Genomic DNA, 20,615 nt, shown 5'->3' with positions numbered 1-20,615 from the left:
TATTCAGGGACCAAGATTGTAATGTTTATTTCTGGGCATGTGCCATGGTGTATGCGTGAGGGTTAGAGGACCATTTGTGGGAGTCAGTTTCTCACCTTCCACCACGTGAGTCTCAGGGAACAAACTGAGGTCATCAAGATGGTGACGCTGATTTGCTAGTTTTTAGAGTGAGTGTGGTATCAGAATACCTGGCCAGGCAAGCGGGATGGTGGCCACTGAACTCATGAGCTCACAGAGCAATGACCACTGCACCAAGTACCAGGGCAGTCGGGGAGGGGCTCACAAATCCCCAGCCCCAGCTAGGGAGGAAAGTCATCTTTCTCCTGTGGTGTAGCTATCAGTGCAGTGCCCATGCTTCCAAAACAGCTGCACCCCCGTGCTGATGCAAGCAGCCTTCATCTACTCAGTGAGTGATTAAAAAAGGACAAAACCATAAGAGTCCAGAGGGAGTGAGAGAGAACAAGAGAAGGAAGGGTGGGGTACGACTGAGTACATTACGTACATGTATAAAATATCGAAGACTAAATAAGAACTATTAAAAAGAGGATACAGGGAGGGGAGGCCAGGGAGAGCAATTCTTAGACAGCCAGGAGCACCTGTAGCTAAGGAAGGGTTATTTGACGAACTGCGCGTGGGTATACTCTCATGTATGTGTGGAAGACCAGCCTTCCTAACTCAAGCTCTCCTGGCCACTCAGGAGCCTCTCTGCAGCTGCACCCCTCCCTCAGCACCTGTCTGCCTTCCCACGGCATGTGCCCCACAGCTTGCCTGCAGTAGGCATGCCAGCACCTCTGGACCTGACTTGGGGTGCAGCTCTCACCAGAAGCACCCTCCTCTCCCCATGGGCTGCTGCAGTCCTTCAGTCCCTTATCACGGTGGCCTCCATCTCTGCCCTGTCTCATCGGGGCTTCTCTGCCCTGCACACAGCACTGACAACTCTGAGGACCTCTTGACAGTTCTAGGGAAAGGCCAGGACTGAGTTTCTCTGATGTTCCTCACTGCATGTCTCCCTAAAGAAGGCAGGTGTGACATCCTGTTCCTTGGCTTCTTGGGGTCACCTTTAGAAAGATACCCAGTGATGTATGGCTCTACCTTCACCCCAGCCTCCTCCATGAATGCCTCTTTCAGGTATATGAAACGGAGCTGGGATACCATCCTCCAATGGGTGACGAACTGGCAAAGGGGTCATGGTTCTACCCACTGAAAATAGGGTGGGTTTTGAAAAATTTGGAATCTCAAAAAACAGAAGCAGCAGAGATGGCAGGCACCGATGGCTGCATGCTATTTTGTGACACAACACCTTAATATACAAACATTTTCTCTGAATATTGGCTCACAAAGTCCACGGGTATAGTTCCCACTGACTGGGTTTGCTCGCACAACTCTCACTAAAATCCCTGAGCTCTGTGTGCATAGGAGGATTTTTTTTTAAACATTTTTCTGAGTTTAGAAAGTCACTGTTTTGTTTTTGGTTTTTTGAGACAGGACTTCTTTGTGTGTTACTGTTTCTTTGCTGTAGTAAAGTTACATGAGTCAAGGGTTAGAAAGGGGCTCCGTGGTTACAAGTGTACATGGCTCTGACAGAGACTACGGCTTGATTCCTAGCACGCGGAAGCACACTGTGTGGCTCATGACCACCTCTGGCTTCTGCACACACCCGCTCGCACACGTGTAATAAATGACAAGTCACATGACTCAGGTGAGGCTGTAGTTCATCCTCAGCTTTGCAAAAGCAAACAACATGGGACCCTAACACTTAAAAATACAAATGCATTGAATTGAAAAATTAAGGATAAAAAGTTTGATCATATTTAAACGTGCTAATCACATTTCTGATAGTGGCCCACCTTAACAAACTAATTGAGATCACACATCAATTACAACTTTCTGAACTTAACTGTGAGTCTCTAGAAGTCAAGTCTTTTTTTCTAAGAGACAGGATCTCACTGGACCGCCCTGGCTAGCCTGGAACCTGCTGTGTAGATGCAGGTTCAACGTCATGGAAATCTACCAGTGCTGGGATTAAAGGGTGCACCACCACACCCCACCAAAACCAGCTTCTCATTCTTCTATGATAACACACCAAGAGTGCGCACGACAATTATGGGCTATGTGAACACTGATGGTCTGCCCCGATCAGGAACATCAAAACAAGATGCTGGAAGCAAGTTGAGAAAGAGAGAGGGGATGGGGAGGAGAGAAAGGCGTGACAGGTGGTTGGAGAAAGGCAGGTTGACCTCTCCTGAGTGTGCAAATTCTCACAACGACTGTGAGGGAGAGTTCACAGCTCCTACACAGTGATATTGACAACATGCTATCCTTAGCACTGTCATTCTGGGAGGATCAAGGAAAAACGACTCATTAGGGGAAACCCCATAGACAATGACATTTTCACATTCTCCTCCTCCTCCTTTTGGTATCTTTTTTTCCTCTCCCCAAACTGCCAAAACCAAGAAACAGCTCACCTGCAAATACCTGACGAATGTGACTCACAGCGGTCTTATGTTTGTTCTCACCCCATGGGTGACTACTCTCTGTCATTCTAGGGTCTGACAAATGCAAATGATTGAGACATTTCTTCCTCACCTCTGGGATGGTATTTGCCTATGGGATTGTTTTTTTTGTTTTGGTTTTTTCGAGACAGGGATTCTCTGTGTAGTTCAGGCTGTCCTGGAATTGCTCTGTTAGACCAGGCTGACCTCGAACTCTCGAGTGCTGGGATTAAAGGTGTGTGCTGCCAACCCCAAAGAGAACTGATCAAGAAGATGAGGCAGATGAACTCTGCTGGCCGGTGCACTGCACATCTCTAATCCCAGCACTAGAAGGCAGAGACAGCAGGACCATGAACTGAGACCAGCCTAGGCTTCAGAGTGAGGCCCTGTCTCTAAAAATAAAATAAGCAAATAAAAAGAAACTCTGGTTGCACATCTGGCCCTCTGCTGCTAAAACCTAGAGAGTTAGTGAAATACAAGCCTGAAGCAAGAAGCTGCCAGGCTAAGGGACTGACGGACCCAACAATTAGCTGAAGTTGTCAGGCAGTCGGCAGGTTTCTGGCAAAAGTCCTGACCCAAGCCTCGGACAGGGACGTGGGAGAAGCCTACTCACACACTTCTGATCACCAAGTGTGGAAGGACAGTTTTGTAGCAGAGGCTGTGGACCAAGGGCCTGTCTGGTGTGGTCAGCTGTAAACCTGCCTTCCCCAGGCAGGGGGATCTCAGGTGTTATCACTGCAATGCTTTGGACTTTAACACAATCTCAAGCATGCAGCCTCAGAAGATCCCTAGGAACCCAGAGTCGGCACTGGTGGTCTTGTCGAGTGGCTTCACCTCCAGCCTCCTCACTCTAGCTGCTGACGGAGCTTGAAAGCAGGGATCTGACACTGGTATTCATTCTCACCCAGCCTAGAGTCCACTTCACCAACCATTAACAAGATGGCCTTTCGCTGTGAGATAACTTCTCCACGATGCCCGGCCTGGTTCACAGCCTTCACTAAGGTAGAACAGGCTCCTCATCTCCTCTAACCTGAGCAGTTTGTGGCATTTTTATTTTTGAAGAATACAGGTTAGGGACTTTACAGGGGTCTCTCAGGTTGTCCGAAGTTCGGTATTTTGAGTCCTTTTCAGGGTATAAATACAACACTTCTTCCATTATCGGCAATGTTAGTTTTGATAATGGGGTTGTGCCCAGTTTCCTTACTGTATGGTTATTAGTCTCCTCGTGTAATAATAAGTATCTTATCGATGGGGAGATGCTGTGAGAGTGTAGAGAGAGCCCAGTGCTTCACACACTGGTGCCTTTCCCTTGAATTAATGTTTACTATGGTGGTTGCAAAGCTGTGGGTTTTTTATTTTGTTTTTAAAGAAAACAGTGCCCTTCCTACTGTACAGAAACGCGCCTCCTTCCGTCCACACGTTCTATAACATTTACCGGCATTGTCGGCTCGGTGCTCTGAAGGAGAAATGTCTCTCACAGTCCCGCATCTGAACTCGGTCCCCAGTCAGTGAGTGACGCTGTCGGGAAGGTCTACGTGGTGAAGTATGTCACTGAGGGCGGGATCTGAAACCGAAGCCTCACTCCACTTCCAGTTTGCTCTCTGTGCTTCTGCTTGTGTCCGAAGACATGAGAGCTCAGCTCCCTGCGCCTGCGGCCTGGCCTTCCCCTGCGCTGCGCCTGACAGCTGGACCCGCCACTCAGCACAAATGAGCTCTTCCTTCTATGCGATCTTGACCATGGTGTGTCACCACAGCAACAGAACTGAGCGTTGGTATGAGCACGTGGGTCCTGTTCCCAGTGGACTACACGGTATGACTCTTCTCACGTGAATGCTTGACGCCGATGTCACCAATATGGCCAGTGGCATCCTCTCTGTGATATTCGCTGGAGTCCTTGTGAGATGCCATCAGTCATGGATGGGCACAAGACGTTCCTCCAGGGTCATCGTGTCACCCTACCATGGAATCTACCACGTCTCTAAAAATGCCAGCATACTTCAGTGGGCAACACCGGAGCACTAGGTGTGCTTGTCACTACTGGGACATCAAGAGCAAGGGCACAGTATGTGTGCACATGTACTTACACACAGAGGCACCCACTCTTTCACACGCACACAGAAAAACCACCGTGCTGTGCACACACTGCTGGCTTCATTCCAACCCCAGTTCTTGAACTACTATGAAAAATAACCTATAAACAAGTTAAGATTTGTGTGAGGTTTTAATGCTGTCTCGGTGTATTCTGTTCAAAACTTACTAAAATTAACCCCCTCTTCAACATCAGCATGTAATTCATCAGGATAAAGCTGGATCACGTTTCTTTGCAATTTTAAGACAGTTCCCTTTTTGGTAATTTACTTCTTGAATACGTAAAACATTAACATGATTTAAAATTGTAAAAGTCAATACCACACAAAGGTGCTGCTCTCTTCCAAGCTTCTGCTTCTCTCTCAACCCTCTGTAAGGAGCCCACTTCATCCATGTATTTTTTTTTTTATTCTATTTTGGTGATGAGGTCTTGTTATGTGACCCAAGTCGTTCTGCAACTCAAGATCTTTTCGCCTTAGCCTCCTATATACTAGGATTGCAAATGTGTGTGACAACACCCAGCTAAGGATGTGTGTATGTGCTCTCACACGTGTGTATGCACATGCTCATGTATGCCCATGAAGAGATCAACCTTGAATGTCCTTCATCAGCTGCTATCCACCTTGTTTTTTGAGACAAGAACACCTTCTTCTGAGACCTGAGTCTCGCCAATGAGGCTAGTCTGGATTGCCGAAGCAGGTCCTAAGTCTTCCTATCTCTGCCTTCCTAGCACTGAGATGACCAGTGCTGGTATTTTTATACTCTGGGTCTCAGGCTTTCATGACAGGTACTTTACCAACTATCTCTACAGCCCCAAATCAAGCTTTGACTTCTTGTTGGTCCACACTGCTTCATGCCTGCCTGCAGTATGGATTAGACTGAGTACAGGTGTCGCTGGCTAACCTGTGGTATGGATTAGACTGAGTACAGGTGTTGGTGGTTAGCCTGCGGTATGGATCAGACTGAGTACAGGCGTCACTGGCTAGCCTGCAGTATGAATTAAACTGAGTACAGGTGTTGCTGGCTAACCTGCGGTATGGATTAGACTGAGTACAGGTGTCGTTGGTTAACCTGTGGTATGGATTAGACTGAGTACAGGTGTCGTTGGTTAACCTGTGGTATGGATTAGACTGAGTACAGGTGTCGTTGGTTAACCTGTGGTATGGATCAGACTGAGTACAGGTGTCGTTGGTTAACCTGTGGTATGGATTAGACTGAGTACAGGTGTCGCTGGTTACCCTGCAGTATGGATTAGACTGAGTACAGGTGTCGCTGGTTACCCTGCAGTATGGATTAGACTGAGTACAGGTGTCGCTGGTTACCCTGCAGTATGGATTAGACTGAGTACAGGTGTCGCTGGTTACCCTGCAGTATGGATTAGACTGAGTACAGGTGTCGCTGGTTACCCTGCAGTATGGATTAGACTGAGTACAGGTGTCGCTGGTTACCCTGCAGTATGGATTAGACTGAGTACAGGTGTCGTTGGTTAACCTGCGGTATGGATTAGACTGAGTACAGGTGTCGCTGGCTAACCTGCGGTATGGATTAGACTGAGTACAGGTGTCGCTGGCTAACCTGCGGTATGGATCAGACTGAGTACAGGTGTCATTGGTTACCTGCTCCTCTGAAACTTCCAGGGGAGGAGATGCTCGCGGCTCAGACCAAGGGCCATCCTGATAGTTGATATTTCGTCGCTGACGTAAAGGGGGAAAAAGCCGATTCCAGTTGATCATTCCTCCCTACAAGACAGCAACAAAGGGTTGTCAGGAAAGGAACAGAATGTTCCACATCTCACGGAGCCTCCCCACAGGCAGTCACAGTTCCAGCTGGGAAACGGAATGCCACGCTGCTCTGTGGTGCTGTGATGCAAACCCCACATTCCCCAACACCCTCAACCAAGAGGACACAACCAGCCCCTGCTACAGGCACAGAAAAAAGTGTCCTGTGCAACTGAGCACACGAGATCCAACCTCAGCCTCACTGACCCTGTCCCAGTGTGGCTACGGCCACATTTCAGGAACTCTAGGCTTTGCAGGACATAATGGAGACACAGACAAGGAAAAGGAAGTCAGAAGAAAGCCACGGGTCCTCCCACAGTCCTCTCTTCTCTGCATTTACTCCTGGGCATCGGATGATAAAGCCAAGTCAGGCTTCAAATCTGAAGAAAAATGCATGGCACCATCCTTTCTAAAAATGCCTATTTTTAGCTGTGTGTAGCTCTTTGAATTTACTAATTTAGAAATGTCTACATTTAGACACCTTAGACTTCCTGAACATTTATAGACTGTACAAGTCTGAAAATCTTTCTCCTTATAAAGACCTAAACCACCTAAGAAAAATACTTAACACTGGCTGAATGTAACGGGAAGAAATGGAAATCCTAAGGTCCCAGAAACAAGTAACATGGAGAACCCGAGCAGAAGCAGGCTGGGATGTAGCCAGCCAGCGGGCCAGCCGACCAGACAGGGACGCCAGCCTGTTTAACAGTCAGGACTGGGATGATGGCCAAAGACATGGAAGGTTAAGGCTGGACTTGTCTCGGCCGGCATGCCAAGTGTGCTCACAGATTAGTGACCAGAGCCTCGGCCGGCATGCCAAGTGTGCTCAAAGATTAGTGACCAGAGCCTCGGCCGGCATGCCAAGTATGCTCCACAGATTAGTGACCAGAGCCTCGGCCGGCATGCCAAGTGTGCTCACAGATTAGTGACCAGAGCCTCGGCCGGCATGCCAAGTGTGCTCACAGATTAGTGACCAGAGCCTCGGCCGGCATGCCACGTGTGCTCACAGATTAGTGACCAGAGCCTCGGCCGGCATGCCAAGTATGCTCCACAGATTAGTGACCAGAGCCTTGGCCGGCATGCCAAGTGTGCTCACAGATTAGTGACCAGAGCCTCGGCTGGCATGCCAAGTGTGCTCACAGATTAGTGACCAGAGCCTCGGCCGGCATGCCAAGTGTGCTCACAGATTAGTGACCAGAGCCTCGGCCGGCATGCCAAGTGTGCTCACAGATTAGTGACCAGAGCCTCGGCCGGCATGCCAAGTGTGCTCACAGATTAGTGACCAGAGCCTCGGCCGGCATGCCAAGTGTGCTCACAGATTAGTGACCAGAGCATGGGAGGCCAGACTGTTAGAACTCTGAGACAAGGATACTTTCATGTCATCCTGACAGGGGAAAGATTTTTCAAACAAAAATATGAAAAATGTGGCTAAAAATTATATTATCAGTAAGAATGTACATTAAAAGTTCAGCTGTTGTTGACTAAAACAAAACAAGAGTTAATGGCAAATGGCATACATATTAAAAGGAAATGCGCACAACATGTAACAGACAAGAACATTCATATATACAGAAACACTAATGAGAAAAAACCCAAAGACAGGAGTCGGCAGAGAGTATAAATAGACATCTACAGCAGAGGAAACCTCAAGTCACAGATGCCTACTATTGGGGAAATGCAAATGAAAACAAGGTATCTCACACCAGCAGGACCAAACAAGTCCAGCACCTCCACCTATGAGGATGGTTAAGGTCGTGACGGTGCATACTGGGGAGCCTCGTCTCGGGATCGGGGAACTCTTCCATGATAGCATCCGCACCTCCATCTCTGGGAGGCAGTGAGGGCTGAAAAGATCCTTCAGGAAGAATGTCCTGTGAGGCAATGAAACGACAGTAACCCAGCTCTGCCCTGTCCCCTGCTCTGCAACACAGAAAGGTACTTCAACAGAAGGGTCCAGGAGCTCTTGCCTGCCAGGGTAAATACGAACCTCTACAAACAGGAAGCACTTCCCTTGCGCTGTCTTTTTCAAAAGCAACAGCCACACATTTCACAGAGGTGGAAGGAAAGCTTGCATTTTCAAAAGACATTTTATGAAATACTAGCTGTTGACAAGATGATTTCTAAAGAAAGTATCTTGTGCAGACAAACAACTGCCCCCCACTCCTGAGCCACACAGCAGTGACTGTTTCTAGATCTTCAGCAGGAGCTGTGTGAACAGGCATCCACGCTCTCCAGACTGTGGTGCACTCTGGATGAGGAGGCTAGACCAGAGGAACACACTGCGGCCAGGGCACACATGGCCCCATGGACTGGGCACTGGGCTTACACTGGTATTCATGGAGCTGATCATCTTCTGCAGGGAGACAAGACACCCAGAATAGAGAAACCAAAACAGTGACTTCTGGCATTTCCGAGGGAAGACACGAAGCATAGCCAAAGGGCCAGAGAAGCCCTGAGTGGACCTTAGCAAGTGTGGCCAGGGCATGGTGGACCTCAGCCAAGTGTGGCACTGAGGCTGAATCAAGGTAGAGCACAAGTTTAGCTATGGGGAAGAGCACAGGTGTCTCATCAGTGTGCTCAAGGACAGAGCAGTCTCTAGGCTAGAATGCCTGGGGGTTCGGACTGCAGCTCTGACTCTGCCTGTGGATCCTGTCCATCAGTTTCTTCAAATGTACGACAGGAACAGTGCCTCGTGCTTACGGGGGTATGTATGAAGGTGTGATGAGACCGCTCTACATGTAAGCATTTAGAACAGTCTGAAGACAGCAATCAGTCTATGCCGCTGCCTTTCTTCAGCTTGCTATGGACCCTGGAGGCCCTGACGGAGGGAGGGCTGGCACACCCTCTTCCCTGTTGTCCTGACAGTCCAGTGTTACCCGGTACAGCTGGAGCTACTTCCTTATCCAAGAACGTGCTCTGAAAGACTGAACTGGGGAGTGCTAATGGATATTGTGACTGTGATGTCTCAGAAAACTTAAATGCTTCCAAAGCATGCACACTGAAAAGGGTGGCCTCTGGGGAAGCTACACCTGTCCTCGGTGTCTCTGTCCGGAGCATGTGTTACCGATCGGCTAGGAGTGAAATACAGCACTCACACTTGGGCTACTGCTGACAGACACTGTGCTGGAAGACTAAAACGGTCAAGAGGTCAGCACCAAATGTGATATGAAGGGCTAAGGAGAGGCTCAGAGGCTAAGAGCTCATACCATGCACTCTTTCAGTGGTCTGGACCTCAGCACCCACATCATGCAGCTCATGACCACCTGTAACCCTCACTCCAGCGGATCAGGTGACCTCTTCTGTTCTCCTAGGACACCCACATCCACACACATGAGAGAGAGGTGCAGACAGAGACAGACGGAGGGAGGGATACACACACAGAGATACATACATACAAATCAAAATCAAAATGACTCAGAACTGAAATGACCGCTCCAGGACCCTGTGCTAGGGCTGAGGCCGAGGCTGAGTGGTATGCAGGCTTCCTGACCCTGCCACAGAACAGGCTCTCCAGGGTTACACCTCATGGCACATACCAAAAACACAGGCATGCACAGCGTGGAGGGCAGCAGGAACAGCTCACAGCCGCCTGGAGGAACAGGGGTCAGTGTCCCAGGCCACTTCTGACCCTGGCACAGCACTGAGAAGCTCTACTCCAGACCAGAGATGGCCTAGACCTGGTGGGAGGCTCTTATGGAGGACACTACAGCTACGGAGTCCGAGAACATCATCCTCTGTCCTTCCAGTACCATGACCACGCCTTAGTGTCCTCCAGAATCTCCTCAGCTCGTGTCCCCTAAGGTTGTGTTTCAGGAGTTTCTTTTTCCGTGTTCTGCTGAAAAGCCCTCATCTACTTACAGGGCTTCAGGCACAGTATTTGTGGTGAGGATTCTGGCCTTGTAGCTATAGAAACAAGTGTCCTGGAAATACCTCTACCTAAATGTTCCAGAAGCACCAGACATGGAGCAGTTCCTAAACCTACCTTCAATCCCATTTTCACCCCATGTTGCAACCCAAGAGTGATGTCCACATCTGCTCCCAGGAGGAGCAGGCCTGCAGCTCTGTCCCCTGGTACCACACTGCTCAGTGTCAGGCCATTTTCCAGGGCTTTTCTGTGTCCTTCCTCTATTTAAAAGCCCTTCAACCACCCCTAATGTTTTAAAGTTTTTTCCATTTTATTTGTGTGTGTATGTGTGTGCATTTGTGCACACACACCCCAGCATAAATGTGGAGGCCAGAGAACATACAGGGTTTTATTCCACCATGTGGGTTGTGGGAACCGAATTCAGGTTGTCACGCTCAGTGTCCAGGGCCTGCACTTGCTGAGACATCTCACAGGCCCCAAATGCTAACATTAAAACAAGAGAATCACTCTATTTTCCAAATTAGAAAGGAACTGAGAACAGCGTTACTGTTTTCTACGTCTGGCCGAACAGGAAAAAGACAAGTGCACACTGGCATCATCAGTTCTGCTCTACTTGGTTCTGAAGCAATGGGCAGCACACACAAAGTCTCCCGTACACTACAGACCACACTCTGACACCATGAGCAGGTCCCCAGGAACGGCTTTCCAGGCTGCTGCTTCTAGTAATCTTTGTTACTAACCCGCCCTCAGCTTCTCTGCTCTCCCCATGAATGGGGCTGGGAATCTCACCCTACTGACAGCTCACTATACATTTCAATTGCGCATGGACTGGCCTGACTCTCATACAGGCTATACAGTCTACCAGGGCTGAGACTCCGTTCTCTTCTGTGCAGGCCTGGCACATTATATACTTGGGAAACAGCCACTGCATGGACGAGTGGACAAGGACACAATGAAGCACACCACACAGCTATGCTACCTGGGGCTCTCTCAGCGGAGATACACAGTTAGTTATAACCTGTAACACTAGGTAGTGGGTTAGTAAAGCAGGTGGGATGCAAGGGTGGGAGGGCTGGGGGAAGGAGGCTCACAAAGTAGAGGCTGAAACAGGCTCAGAGCGCAGCATTAACTACAGTTCTCCACACCGCTCCCACAGCTCCAGGGGAGCTGCAGCCTGCCCAGTAAGCATGCACACGCTTGGCTTCACTTGTCAGCATGCAGCATGCTGCTGGTCCTGGAAGGGGCCAGGTGAACAGATCCAGAGCTCAGCTGAGTTGACAGATGCAGAGGCAGCACCCGGGAGGCGCAGGGCAGCCCACCCGCCTGGGCACTATAGTAAGTCACTAGCTTAGAGGAGGGATATACGGTCCAAGGCCACTGCTCAGCAGGAGCTTCCTGAAGAAGGAAGTCTGCCTCCACCACCACACATGTAAACCAGCAATGCATTCTTTACGTGACCGAGAAATGGGAGGCATAGGACAAGACACAGAATAAATCCCCATCTGAAAAACAAAACAAAACAAAACAAAATCTAGTCCGCTGGCAGTATCTTGAGGCCATGAAGCTTCAGAGAAAACCCCAGAAGGCTGTGTGCAGAGCGCCAGCCTCTCTTCCTGTGCATCTAGCACAGGGCTCTCTGTCTGCTCCGCAGGCTGAGCAGGTGTCAGAGCAGTGGCGTAGGAGGAACCGGTGACCACTGGCCCAGAACCCCACAGGGCTGTGATGGTTCTCAGTTTCAGTTTTTCTATGGTTCATCTTGCTGACCCGTTTTTGACTGAGAGCCTTCAGACTGCCCGGGTTTTCCAGCAAGTCCCATGGTGGCTGGAAGGAGCTCCACCTCCTGCTGCTCAGGGGATGGCAGCTCTGGCGACGTCGCCATCCTTAGCCATCTCTCTCCTTCCCCTCCTGCGGTCGTGAGCCTTGCTCCTTTCCTTGGGTTGGCAACGTTTCTGGAGACTGACCTGCGTGCAGAGGCGTGGGGAACCTATGTTACAGCCCCGACTGGGGCTCAGCCACCCTTCCAAAGGGCTCCTCAGTCAGCACTGAGCCTGCAGATGGCCCAGGTCTGTTCATTTTCTCTGACGACACTGCTCCTCAAAGGATGGAGACACCATGATGGCTCGCTCTCCTGAGACAGGAACCACTTTCACATTGGGGCTAACGACGTGTTACATCCGCTTCAACATCAGCTGCAAACTCAGCTGTAAATATTTTCTCTTTGATACAGCAAGCAGGAGACCTGGCAAATCCTATGTGGGGAGTCACAGGGGTGGCAAGGGCACCCTGGAAGAAGAGGGCTAAGGTTCTATTTCAGCTTCTGTGGTCACCTTGGTCACAGGCTTTGGACACTGTGGGCTCCTGTGACTACAGGCCAAGCCTCTCTCAGGAGACTGTGATAACAGAGGATGCTAACGCCTACCCAGGACTATGCCACACAGCAAATGCACTTCTGGTTTGTTTGTTTTGGCCACCAAGGAGGTGGTACAGTGACGTGTGTGTGTATGGTGTGTGTGGGGTGGGGGTTAGGGAGCTCCACAGCCCCAGTCTTGACTGGGGAACTCTTGCACAGGCAGATCACACTGCTTCCTAGGTCGAAGGTGTCTTTCCCCTCTTGATTTGACTTCAGTGCTCGTGAACACCACACACAAGTGTAGGATGTACAAGGTAAGGTCTCACACATGCTTTCCAGAAAAACTAGGAATGAAAGCACATCGTCCAGCACAGGCAAAGTTCACTCCTGCCCAGTACCTCCTTCTTTCATTCTTTTGTCTGCCAAGTTTTTGATCGTTTTTTTCCTGCCTAACTTTAGTTCTATACAGAAATTAGTACATGTTAAGTCAGAACTAGAATTACCCCTGGCACTTGTAACTGGTACATGTTTTGACAGAAAAAGAGGTGACTTTGTTGAAAATGAGAGGATGACTCAAGATTTCCCCCTTCTATTTACATCTCCTCCCTGAGATGCCATCCATTTTCATGTCTTCAGCAATCAGCTCTCACTGTGCCAGGGCGAACATCAGCTTTCCAATCTAATGGCAGCCAAGCTCTCCTGCAGTACTTGGTGGCTCTTTTAGGCTCAGCTCTACTTGTACTCAAAACCCTCACTCTTGGGGATGATCTGCTCTTCCTTTATGGGGTCTGCCACAACCTGTGTCTTTGCTGTCCCATTCTGAGGTTATACCGTTGGCTTCTTAATGACATGGCTGCTATTCACACTTTCTCCAGTGTAATCTGCGCACCACTGTGGGCGACTGTGCACCACTGTGGGGGAATGCACACACGTCTCCCACAGCAGCAGCACCACAGCGGAAAAATCCTCTGTCATGATGTCTGAAACATCGTCCTATTTTAATGGTCCAAACCAATCCTGTCTTAAAGTATTTCCTGCCACTTTCCAGAACTCTCCTCACGTAGTATGCCTTCTCTTCATGCAGACCTGCGTTTACACAAATGATCTGATCCCTGGAATATGTGTCCCAATTTTCTTGGGGCTTTCCCCGCTTTGCTGCGCAGGCCCAATTTTTATTTCATGTCCACATCAGTTTCACTCACCGAAGGCCTCCTTCCTCTCCTCTGGCAGGCTCCGCGGGACACAGTCACGGTACCAGTTCCACACAGAGTAAACCCTGAGTCTGGGTTTCCACATGGACACAGTGGCAAGCTGAACTAGGTGGTTCTTAAGCCAACTGAGTGCCTCTTCCTCCCGGGACTAGTGAGCAGTGTTCTTTCTGAAGGAACTTTCCTGCTGGAGCAGAGCCTCCTCCCTACAGAGCAGCTGTGGACAGAGCTCCCAGGCACACAATGGACACGTCTCCCATTCCCACTCTCTTGAGCTCCTTTGGTAGCAGCACTGAACCATGAGGGATTTGAGGGAGAAACAAGCTCCTTGGGTGTCAATCTTCTAGAGTCAGAGCAGTGGGTGGTGTCCTCCCAAGGAAGGCGGATGGAGAAGTGAGTGTCTCTCTCATTTAAGGGATGTGCTGAACCCCAAAGCATGGGCACAGTCTGGGGTAAGTGGGGCATACACACATGGAGCTCCATGACTTCTTCATTAGGAAGATCTTGGCAAACCTTGGTTGGCCAACATGTGTTACAATCTCTGGAAAGAGGGCATGGCTCACATCTGGAAATTACGGGCTTCTGGCACATGCTGAGGGCTCGGAATGCTGGGTGTGAGGGGGAGACTCTGTGAAATCCCAGGCTTCTCAAGATAAAGGAGTCACAGTGCATTCTGTCTTTGCGACCAAGAAGAGAAGGGCTGATTGTTCTAGTCTATCCACATCTAACATGACGCTTCCTGTTCCATCTCTACACTCATTTAGGGTTCTAAAAAGTAACTAAAAAGTGAGCCGAGGAAGAGAATTAGAGTTGATTACAACTTTTGGACCTTCAAAGAAAATTACCGTCACTTACCTACCCCCTTAAACACCATGAGACTGTGTAGTGCTCCTCTTTCTCACCAAGACACCAAAACAGAATGGAAAATAGAAATGATTTTCACGAATGTCACTTAATGAGTCAGGTTTGGAAAAGTGTTAGAGTTTAACTGATCCTATCTTTGAGGCTGAATCTCGTCAGAAAGGCCAGCGAGAGCAGTGACAAAGCAGGCAAACAGCCGCCATCCGCAGCAGGCGCAGACCGCCATCAGCAGCTTTCGGCTTCAGCTTCACCCAGAACAGCACTGGCGTCTCGTTTTCACTTAATTGCAGATTTTTATCGACTGAGCTCTAGTGACTTATCCCACATCTGACACGACATACTCACACACTCGTGGGAGAAGAGTCAGAAAGGAACCGGCTCTGGCTGGTTAGACTTTGTTGACAAAGAAGCACAATAATTTGATGAGAATTATTTTCAAATCAAATCACATCAAAAAGTGAAAGAGCACAGCCAAGGGCCGAGATGCGTGTGGGTCAGCCTGCGCGGCACAGGCTGAACCCGAGATGCGTGTGGGCCAGCCTGCGCGGCACAGGCTGAACCCGGGATGTGTGTGGGCCAGCCTGCGCGGCACAGGCTGGACCCGAGATGCGTGTGGGCCAGCCTGCGCGGCACAGGCTGGACCCAGGTCTCTGTGGCCTGTTCCCGTTGGGTCCCGGGGTGACTTGGAATGTCCACACGGAGAGAGGCGCCACTGCCACCTCTGCCGATGACGATGCGACACCTTACTGTGACTGTCTCTGTCTCTCTCACATCAAGGTCAGGACACAGTGCCTGGCTCACAGTTAGCACACAAAGTAATGCGTTTCATATGGATTTCTGTATACACAGGCGCGCGCGACATGCGCATGAACACACACACACACATACACACACACACACACACACACACACACTTTGTTTCCCCCACCCCTCTTTCTGGCCCAAGTCCTCCCCACAGCTATTACGCTCCTCTGCTTTCATGTCACGTGTATCCACTGCTCTGGACACAGAATTTCCATTTGGATGCTCACAAGGCCTGTAGCTGGCTGTGGTTATATTATGTAATTCTGTGAATGAAAATTAGTGACTTGCACACTTGAATTACTCAACAGAATACTTTTCTATACCAGAAATATTTATTAGATAACAAATAATTAATGAAAAGGACTTTCTTACCGTGCAAGGCAGGTATGAGTCATGCTGCAGGTTGGGTGGCACCTGACAACCCTTCTGCGGGTGGAGGAGAGAAACAATCTTCACAGCCACAAAATCTTACTTGGGGTAGGTGAGAGAAGCTAATGTGCTTCAAGCCAGTACTGAGGAGCTCACTGCACTGCATGTGTGAACGGTGGTTAGATGCTGGGGGGGGGCACTGACACCTGTCCTTGCATGAGTAATGACTGCTTATCACCAAAACAGGTGGACGGGCAATCAGGAAGTACTGGGCAGCCCAATGCATGCAGCAGGGGAAACACTGACACCAGCGGCCCCAAGTCCCCAGGAGGCTACACCAAGCACTGTGCCTTCACACAGGGTTCACCTGAACCCCGCTCCTACGGGACACCTGAGGGTGAGGTTCAGCCTTAAGTGTGTGTTGTGCACACGGGATCACCAAGAACAGGAAAATGGTTCACACACATGAACAAAGTACAAACTGAAAGGTGCTGGCTGCACGCCTCTAGGACAGGCATCACACACTGGGATGGCCATGCAGGACGTACTGACTCTCTGAGAAGCAAGAGGCAAAAATGAGGCCATTATGTAGGGACATAAAGATTGCTCAGCTCTGAACTGCACAACAGAAGGCGGCCTGGCCCACAGGTGATATTATGTTCAGTTTTGTGCTAGAAGTTGAAGCTTTTAAGGGTGACAGTTTAGCTCCCAGGTCTGGACCATGTCCCAGGCGTCCCGAAAGGTACAGAATGTGTGCCCACATCATGGCAGTGACCTAAACTCCAGAGATCTCCTGATCCCTCGGAAACTCTTAGGCCATCCTTCCCCATGACAACCACTAGACTGTGTGCGGCTCACCCTGTCTGCCCAGAGCTGTCCCTAAATGATATTTTTTTTTCATTTTATGACTGTGCTCCATACTGTGAGCATATAGGCTCCTCAGAAAAGCTACAAACTGTTTTGGCCTTAACACAATCCCACACCAGTCAACACAGCACTCCTGATGGCAGATGCATGGGGGAAGGGAAGGGGCTGTCTCGTCCCCAAAGCTGTTCTCCAGGAGACAGCACTGGCAGTCTCAGATTGAATGCTAACACTATTCATGGCAGTGAAAACAACACTAGACTCAGCCACACCACGCTGCCCGACCTGACATGATGCCACACCAAACCCTGCACTGCTCCTGCACTTCTGACTGGCTGCCGAGCAATCGAGCCCCACAACTCCCTCCTCTAGGTTGATAGATTTGCTGAGCAGGCGCAGGGGACTCAGAGAAACACTTATTATGACGGCTACAGATGAATACAGATGAACAGGAAGATGGAAGAGATGCATGGCACAGCACGGAAGGGTGTGGGCTTTCTCTGGGCGCCATCCTCTGGAACCCCCATGTGTTCTGTTATGTAGGAGCTACTTAAAACTTCGTTCCTGTGACTTTTGGTTACGTCATGAAGGCATGACTGATTACATCAGCGACCCTGCTGATCAGCCCATCCCTCAACCTTTCTTCCCACAGGAAAGCTAGGCATTGTTCTTGCCCTCTCGTCACAAAGCCAGTTCCCTTGGCTGGGCCTCTACGAAGAAGAGCATCATGGGGCTGGGCAGGAGCTAGCTGCTCAGACATCCCCACTTCACAGCCCAGGCAGCCTCTAACCTGTGATTGTCCTACATCTGCCTCTGAAGTGCTGGGATTGCAGGTGGACAGGTATGGTCGGCCACCCCTGACCCGTCACTGTCAGCTCCTTACAGCAGTCTCAGTTCCCACAGTGTTTGGGAACCCTAGTCTTTTTCTTTTGGGGCCCTTGCACCCCAAATGATGACCTCTTCAGGATTCCTTCAAGCACCCTAGACTGTGCAGGGCTGCTGAGCCTTGGGGGGCACACGGTCTAGCAGGACTTCTGGAGCAGGCAGGTAGGGTCTGCACACTCACGGAGCACTGCACTCACTGCACTAGAGTCCAGAAAGGCACAAACGGGTAAAGCTGTCTTCTTTCCTCCAAGAGCCCATGGCTCGCAAGGTGGTGCAAGGACATGTAGAAGACTCGGATTTCTGAGTCTGTGACTAGCCTGGTCTACATGAGTTCCAGGATAGCCAGAGTTACATAGTGAGACCCGGTCTCACAAACACAAACAACTCCCACCCCCATACAAACACGAGCCTATAAAAAGTTAAACACTGGCCCTGGCAGCAGCAAGCCAGACACTATAGGAAAGTGACTGTGACCTACTGGAGCCAGCAGCTGTGTCAGCACAGAGACGTGAGGCTGGGAGAGCAGATCTAACATGTCAGTGCTGCCGAGTGAACTTACTGATGACAGACACACATCATAGATATCAGACACATTAAATAGTATGGCCAGTATTCAACTCAGCTAGCCCAGGGGAGAAGCATAACTACTTGAAGAGGTGTCCAGAAAGACCTGTGGGAGGGTCGGAGCACACCTGGAGCATCACCACGTCTGTGCTTCCTGAATACAAGGCTCCTGATGCCTCTGTCCAGATATCGGTCCCCAAGCCCAGATGAGGAAAGTCCTGGAGAGAGGACAAAAGCTGCAAGACCTGCACAGCTGAGGAGCAATGCTCGCAGGAACATGAGGTCACCGTCATGTTGCTACGGCAGATGTGAGCATGGGCTATCTCACACCAAGGCACGGGCCACATGGCGCTTCTCAGTGTCCTGCCATAGTCACACCCCCACCCAGTTCCTGCCTCTTGCAGAAGCTCCTTTGTCAGGGTGAACACCTGTTCTTCCTGCTACAGCTCCTCCCCTGGCAACCCTGTTCCTGAACTTCCTGCTTTCTTCCTGGCTGCTCTGTTAGCCTAAACATGAGCTTGGTCTGTCTGTCATGATTTGTTTTCAGCTTGTCCTTGCAGGACATCGTGTGCCTTTCCAACTCCGATTGTTGAGCTGGCATCAGCAGCTGAAGTAACCCTGTCAGTATTTACAGCACACATTTACTCATCAGTTCCCCAAATGTTTGCTAAGTTCCTATCAGTGCCCTATTATCCATGTCCTAGGGAAGTAGACAGCCTGCTCTCGGCATCCCATCACATAGCATAGGTGAGCTAGTCCCTAGTGAGAACTGGGCTAAGTGTTAGGCAAAGAAATTCGGGACCTGGGTGGGAGACTGAAAAGGCTTCCCAGAAACATACTATTTGCCAGGAAAACTGGAGAGTGAATGGGAACCAGGCAGGCAATAAATAAATAAATAAATAAATAAAAAATAAAAGCACAATTTTCTCTGTGTGGTAGAACTGGGTGGCTGCGGGAGGCGATAGCTCTGATGAACTGCAAATAGCTCAGTAAGGCTTGCGGTGCACTGTGGGAAGGAGGTGCGGTTAAAAGGAGGCAGGGGCCGTGTGTAAACTACCTTAACAACTAAGCAGAACTGCTGAAAGACTTCAGGGGGAGTGAAAGCATCAGACTGATGTTTCAGAGACCACTGACGGAGCAAATGACGGGGGCAGGGCTGCCGTAGGAGCAAGAAGATGAGGCCATGGGCATGAACTCAGGTGTGGGGAGGATGGGGGCAGGAACAACCAACCTATACAAAGGAGACCCTGACACTTCACTAGAGCAGGGAGAAGTACCTGCTCAAGAGTCAGGGTAGCCTGTGGGCTGAAGATGGTGGGACTGAGGAGGGACAGTGAGTGCAGCAGAAATGTGTCTCTAGGAGATCCCAGGGCACGAGAGCAGGAGTCCATGGGGGGAGGGAAGGCCATCCCATAGACATAAACTGGGTCCAGGAACTTCAACAGCACAGCCTTGGGGCTTTGGCCCAGGGGTTACCTGCTTGTGTGGCCTTGCAAGCAGTCCACTGAGTGAGGGGAGAGCTCCAAACAGATGGGCGTGTCTCCGATGGCAGGACTGAACTGGTGCGAGAGGCAAGTGGTTGGCATAGCACATGCTGTCCTTGGTAGTAATACGAGAAGCACGCAAGTCTGCAAGTGAGACAGCGAGCCCTGCAGACTGGCTGTCCTGAAGCTCCACAATAGATGGCAGCCCTAGGTCTACCGTAGGATAAGCATTAAGAACAAATGTGTTGGAAAAAAACTATGAAAACAAGTCTGTCCCCCAGATCAACGTAACTGGCATACAAAGGTCTCACTCACACACAAACATGGGAATCTTCCATGGTGGTTTAACAGGCAGAAGATTACCGCCTGTTAGATCTACTGGTCTACCATGCATAAAGATAAAGGGTCAAACAGCCCCATGAGGAAGTTCAGCAGGCTGTGGTAATGAAGCTTAGGAAAATAAACCTAGAAAGCTTAAGGGCAGATGTTCTTGGCTGTCCAGGCTGCTTTCCTGCTCTGAACTTCAGGTGCCCTTGGAGAAAAGGCCACTGTTGGAGGGCGTGGTAGACAGCAGAGAGAGCCAAACAAGAGCTAGTGCCGTTCCGAGCGCCACTGGGAATACATTCTCAGGGCGGACGAGAGGGTTGGTGCTTTACTCACTGGGGAAGAGTGTGTGGTTGTCAGAGTGTCTGTGGTGGACAGAGACACTGTGTGGCATCTGAAGCCAACCATAAGAGAACATGTTGGCTCCTGGGGTCCCAGGCAGGGAGTATATGAATTGCAGAGAACTATATCCCCACAGAAAACCATGCTATACCAGAAATCGCCTAAGAATAACGTGATTTCGGTGTGTGCAGTGGAGACCCATCCGTCTAGAGGCCCTGGACACCCAGCAGAAACCCGCTGCCAGAGCGAAAGGGCACGGCCGGGGTCAGCATGGGCAGGACCAGAGGGCATGAGGGCGCTGGAAAGGCAGATGTGCCAGACGCCATGCCAACCACTT

The 20,615-nt window shown here is 50.1% G+C and overlaps 1 protein-coding gene across 1 annotated transcript in view; it reads right to left on the bottom strand.

The window, feature by feature from the left end:
• Ubac2 (UBA domain containing 2) overlaps positions 1 to 20,615 on the bottom strand; it is a 151,423-nt gene that overhangs the window by 9,885 nt on the left and 120,923 nt on the right. Inside the window, exon 8 of the mRNA XM_048422167.3 lies at positions 6,197 to 6,319. Coding sequence (XP_048278124.3) covers positions 6,197 to 6,319 — 123 coding nt within the window. The remainder of the gene's footprint in view (positions 1 to 6,196; positions 6,320 to 20,615) is intronic.

Source organism: Myodes glareolus, chromosome 12 (genome assembly GCF_982192425.1).
Source record: "Myodes glareolus chromosome 12, mMyoGla1.1, whole genome shotgun sequence".
Lineage (NCBI taxonomy): Eukaryota > Metazoa > Chordata > Mammalia > Rodentia > Cricetidae > Myodes > Myodes glareolus.
The sequence above is the reverse complement of the archived record's forward strand: the minus strand, read 5'-3'. Positions and strand labels throughout refer to the sequence as shown.